The following is a 5,610-nucleotide window of genomic DNA, read 5'->3' on the forward strand; positions in this document are numbered from 1 at the left end:
AACACAATGAACTCGATGATAAAAGAAAGGCTACCAAACTAGTCTATATAATATAGTGCCCAAGGTTGGCATAGATGTAGGTTGGCCACGTAGACCAACCCATGACTTGGTCCAAAATGCCCAAGTGACCATATCATATGACTCAGACTGTATTAGATTACAACCAAATCTCATAGGAACTTTATACAACTCCCACAACCATATGAAACTCTCTCCACCCTTAAATGGACCTTGGGACTTAAAATTAAGGCAAAGCCCCATTGAGAAATTTGTGGCCTTTGCCAAATGTTGAGAGAATCATCAAATTGAAGACCATGCACTGATAAATGTTTGGAGTTTTTCCACAAGAAAGCCTTATGTATCAAATTGACCATTCTATATCAACAAAAATTTGAGGATTCTTCATTACAACATCTAAATCAAGCATTAATGGGGGTACTCTGCCTTGGCCCTTGAGCCTGAAATGATCGCCCAAGTGTCAACCACTCGGTAATGGCATCGCCAAAAGAAGATCTTCATCGATATTGCACTAGTGTGAGTATTATGATAATACTTCTAGTTATGTATGAGTCAAGGGTTCTCTACTCAGGATGTTCCCCAAAAGTTGAATATTACATCAAAAGAAGATCTTCATTGACATTGCACTAGTGTGAGGAGTTTTTCAATCTTCTAAAATCATCTATGAGTTAAGGGTTCTCTACTTGCATTAAAAGAAGATCTTCATCCACATTGCACTAGTGTGAGGAGTTTTTCAAACTTCTAAAATCATCTTCTAGTATGTATGAGTCAAGGGTTCTCTGTGCTCAGGATGTCCCCCAAAATTTGAATATTCTATAGTCATGGGTTCTTGGCCCGAGAAGTCTCCCAAAATATGAATATTTTGAATGTCTTTTTGTAAGCCTTGTTTCTCTAAAAGGCTTGGCTCATTTTTATCTTACTTTCCCCACTTACAGCCATGGGTGTTGCATATGAATAGACTCATGTAGGCATTATGTATGGTCAAGCTCTTGTATATCAGGCGTGACATGAGAGTTTAAGGTGTTGGCATCATTGTGTTCTTTTGTATCACATGATTGTAGTCATGATTGCAATTTAGAGCCCAAATAATCATTCTAAAGGTCTCTTTCTTAGATGACACTCCTTCACTTTGAAGGGGGGTTTGTTAGATATTTCGGAGTCTAGTAAGTGTCCAATGGTGTGTGAACACTTTAGGTGTAAACACCCTCTTATTAAGAGAACATAAGACAGGGCCTTAACATTGTACATGGTGGGAGTATTATTACAATACAATCATTCTTGTGATTTGCGATAACTCACTCTCTCTCTCTCTCTCTCTCTCTCTCTGTCTCTCTCTGTCTCTGTAAGCACCCTCTTATTAAGAGAACATAAGATAGGGCTTTGGTGGAAGTATTATCATAATACAATCATTCTTGTGATGCTCTCTCTCTCTCTCTTTTCCACCCATCCATATCCATGCACCAACTCACCATGGATTGATCTCTCCATCTCTCTCCTTCCACATGGTTAAAACCATGTTCGCTACATGGTATCAGAACAAGGGTGAACCTTACATCACTGCCATCTATGATGTACTGTCAACCTACGTTTTTTCCTCCATTCAACCTTGCATTCTATGATGCATTTTCTCTGCTGCCCCACCATCAAACCTATGCATTGACTTACCCGTGTCTGCCACAAAGCTGAGAAAGCAGCAACAATAATGCGAACAGTAGTCGTTATCTCCTGTGGTCTTTCGAACACTCCACGGTTACGACAGGCCCGGCTTCTACAGGCAACAGGGCTATAACTTATCGTATGTCCTTCGAGCACAGCTCAATTGAACATCGAGACCAAGAGAGCTATGGCTTCCTCTCTCTCTCACCTGATTTTTGTGCTTTTCTTCATTGCAGGAGTGTGTTGTAGCCGTTCTGCATCCATCTCTCAAGGCTACAAGCTGGTGTCGATCGCTCACCATGGCACCTCCCTGGACGCCACCCTGCAAGCAATCGAGCCCTCTGCATCCAACTATGGCCCTGACATTCCCTTCCTACAGCTGCAAGCAAGGTAAATAGCCTTCTGCTTGCTTTTTCTGTTGCTCTGTACGACCAGTTTGATCTTTCTTTCTTCTGTACGAGCAAGTTGTACTAGCTTGGTTGCGCATAATCAATCTTTGGTTTGCCACAGCTATGAGTCTCCGGACTGCTTCCACCTGCACATCACAGACAAGACCCAATCCAGATGGGAAATCCCACATTCAATTCTACCCCGGCATCACGCTCAGAGATTGCTCACTCATACGCCCTCCAATGAGTTACAATTCTCCTATACACAGAACCCCTTCGGCTTTGCTATCACCCGCACATCGTCCGGAGAAACCCTCTTCAATTCCACCCCATCTTCTTTCAACAGCATGCTGTTCAAAGACCAGTATTTGGAGATCTCAACATCAATTCCCAACTCAGCATCTCTTTATGGGATCGGTGAGAGTACCCGCCCTGCTGGTTTCAAGCTTTCACCTGGCAGCAAGTATACCCTGTGGGCAGAAGATGTGGCGAGCATGAATCCCAACATCAACTTGTATGGGTCCCTCCCCTTCTACATGGATGTGAGGAGCAATGGCAACAGCCATGGAGTTCTCCTGCTCAACAGCAATGGCATGGATGTGCTTTATGAGAGTGATCACTTGACTTACAGGGTGATTGGAGGAGTCTTGGACTTCTACTTCTTCTCAGGGCCTTCTCCTCTCTCAGTTATGGAGCAGTACACAACACTTATCGGCCGGCCTGCGCCCATGCCATACTGGTCTCTTGGTAAATTCTCTGTCTCCTAAATTCTTCAGCTTTGTGTACAGATTACTACACTCTTTTTGTTGATGTTTATGCTGCTTTGGATCTCAATGTGGTTCTTAAAAAGTTTGTAAACCTTGACGTTCCAGGTTTTCATCAATGCCGTTACGGTTACAAGAATATCACGGACATTGAAACAGTTGCTGCAACATACAAAGCAAAAGACATTCCTCTTGATGTTATGTGGAATGATATAGATTACATGGATGCCTTCAAAGACTTCACAGTGGACCCAATCAACTATCCGGTTGACCGTCTGAAGGCTTTTGTTGACAAACTTCATTCGAATGGTCAGAAATATGTGATGATCATAGATCCCGGTAAAAATTGAACCTGAACCATACTTTCCCCCCTCCAACTAACCCGTATGTAAAGTGGATGTAAAAAGCAATGCTAATGTTTCTATTGACTTTACAGGCATCAAATATGAAACCAATTATAGTACATATGAACATGGTATCAAGAAAGACATTTTCATTAAGGAAGCTGATGGCAAGAACTACCTTGGTCAAGTGTGGCCGGGGCCAGTATATTTTCCCGACTTTTTGCATCCAAATGCTGACTCATTTTGGACGACGGAGATCTCCAATTTCCACCAAACCATACCCTTTGATGGCCTGTGGATTGACATGAATGAGGTCTCCAACTTCTGCTCAGGCATAAGCTGCACATTGCCTACAAACTCCCCTTGCCCCATCCTGGATGAGCAAACAACATGCTGCCTTGTATGCAGTGATGCTAACCCGACTAAATGGGACTATCCTCCCTACAAAATCAACAGCTCAGATGTAGAGAGGCCACTTGGTAACAAAACCATAGCAACAAGTGCAACACATTTTGGGGGAATCCTGGAATACGATGCCCACAATCTCTATGGTTTCTCAGAGGCCATAGCCACTAACAAAGCTTTAAGATGGACCCTCAAAAAGAGGCCCTTCATCTTATCACGGTCTACCTTTATTGGATCTGGAGCTTATACTGCTCACTGGACAGGAGACAATGGTGCGTCATGGAATGACCTAGCTTACTCCATAGTTGGTGTAATGAATTCAGGATTGTTTGGCATCCCAATGGTGGGTGCAGACATTTGTGGGTTTAATGGAGACACCTGGGAAGAGCTTTGTAACCGTTGGATTCAAGTGGGAGCTTTTTACCCTTTCTCAAGGGACCATTCGGACAAAAATTCAAGGAGGCAAGAACTCTATTTGTGGGACTCAGTTGCGGAATCAGCTAGGAAAGCACTAGGTCTCAGATACCAGCTTTTGCCGTACCTTTACACTCTTGTATATCAAGCTCACAAAATGGGAGCTCCTATGGCAAGACCCCTCTTCTTCCACTTTGTTGATGACCCATCAACCTTCACAATTGATGCCCAGTTCTTGCTGGGTGGGTCTATACTAGTTTCTCCTGTCATGGCCCCAAACACAACCTATGTAAATGCTTACTTTCCAGCAGGCACTTGGTACAATCTGTTCAACTACTCACAAGCCATCACCAATGCAGGCATGGGTTCATATCAAACCCTAGCAGCTCCTATGGATACGATCAATGTTCATGTCCATGAAGGTTCCATTTTGCCTCTCCAAGAGGCAGCCCTCACGACAGTTGCAGCTAGGAAAACGCCCTTTACTCTTGTGATTGCATTCTCTTTGAATCGAGAAAAATATGCAATAGATGCAGCTGAGGGAGTTCTGTTTCTCGACGATGGAGAGGATATCGAGATGGGTTTGAAGGCAGGAAGGTCCACTTTTGTCAATTTCAGTGCAAGCAGAGATAATGGCATTTTCGAAGTAAGGTCTGTAGTGCAAGAGGGAAGGTTTGCCATGGATAATGGGTGGGTGTTGCAAAGGATAGTGGTGCTAGGCACCCCCTCCATGCCCAAAAAGTTGCAAATCAATGGCAAAGATGCAGTACAGTCGGTGCAAGTGAAGAAGGCAGACCATCTTTCTCTTGAGATATCTCAGCTGGATCTTCCTATTGGTAAACCTTTCTCTCTGCAGTGGACCACAAAAGAATGATCCCTAATTAATTTTACCCTTTTCATAATTTGATTTTCTTCATTTCTCTCTCTCTCTCTCTCTCTCTCTCTCTCACACACACACACACACACACAGAGAGTTGAGCTATGGGCTTTTGGAGGTTCCAAGAAGGGCCTCAAAAAGAGCCCTGATTACACATGCTCTTCATTTTTTAAGTTGTTTCCCTCTCTTGAAGGCATGGGCATGTTGCTTAAGTATGTGATGGCTTTGACATCCCATGTGTTTCCTCCATGTTTGCCAGTGTTCCTCTAGTACGTCGATGTACGATTCTGTGGTTGCTGCTTCTCTCTTTGATAGCCAAATTACATAACAGGCTTTGCTGACAGGGTATGGGCATGCTCAGATGGTTCTCCATTTGCCATTTGGAGGCATGATTCCTTTTGCCAACAAGGAGAAGGGTCATGTTATCTAAAACAAGCATATCTCATGTTTTGGTTTGAGATAAGATATTCAATATATTAACGTTACAATTTATTGAGTATTTAGAAACTAATACAAGAATCATGTAATATCTCAAATTTCTCTTGGAGCCATCGAGCTTCAAGAGCACTCCAAAAGCTGGCCCAAGATCTAAAACAAGCATATCTCATGTTTTGGTTTGAGATAAGATATTCAATATATTAACGTTACAATTTATTGAGTATTTAGAAACTAATACAAGAATCATGTAATATCTCAAATTTCTCTTGGAGCCATCGAGCTTCAAGAGCACTCCAAAAGCTGGC

The 5,610-nt window shown here is 42.8% G+C and overlaps 1 protein-coding gene across 2 annotated transcripts; it reads left to right on the top strand.

The window, feature by feature from the left end:
* The first annotated feature begins 1,500 nt into the window (after nt 1–1,500).
* Nucleotides 1,501–4,908, top strand: LOC147629965 (alpha-xylosidase 1-like). 2 transcript variants are annotated; one of them, XM_086811518.1, is made up of 5 exons: nt 1,501–1,813; nt 1,911–2,064; nt 2,185–2,810; nt 2,936–3,166; nt 3,264–4,908. In XM_086811518.1, exons 3-5 carry the CDS (start codon nt 2,411–2,413, stop codon nt 4,862–4,864), a joined length of 2,232 nt encoding a protein of 743 aa, XP_086667644.1. In that variant the 5' UTR covers nt 1,501–1,813; nt 1,911–2,064; nt 2,185–2,410; the 3' UTR covers nt 4,865–4,908. The 2 variants fall into 2 exon arrangements, with proteins under 2 accessions (XP_086667644.1, XP_086667643.1); XM_086811517.1 differs by lacking the exon at nt 1,501–1,813 and having other exon boundaries at nt 1,822–2,064.
* Nucleotides 4,909–5,610: the final 702 nt, after the last annotated feature.

Source organism: Cibotium barometz, chromosome 17, assembly GCF_041138505.1.
Source record: "Cibotium barometz isolate CiBa-2024 chromosome 17, ASM4113850v1, whole genome shotgun sequence".
In the NCBI taxonomy this organism is placed as follows: domain Eukaryota; kingdom Viridiplantae; phylum Streptophyta; class Polypodiopsida; order Cyatheales; family Cibotiaceae; genus Cibotium; species Cibotium barometz.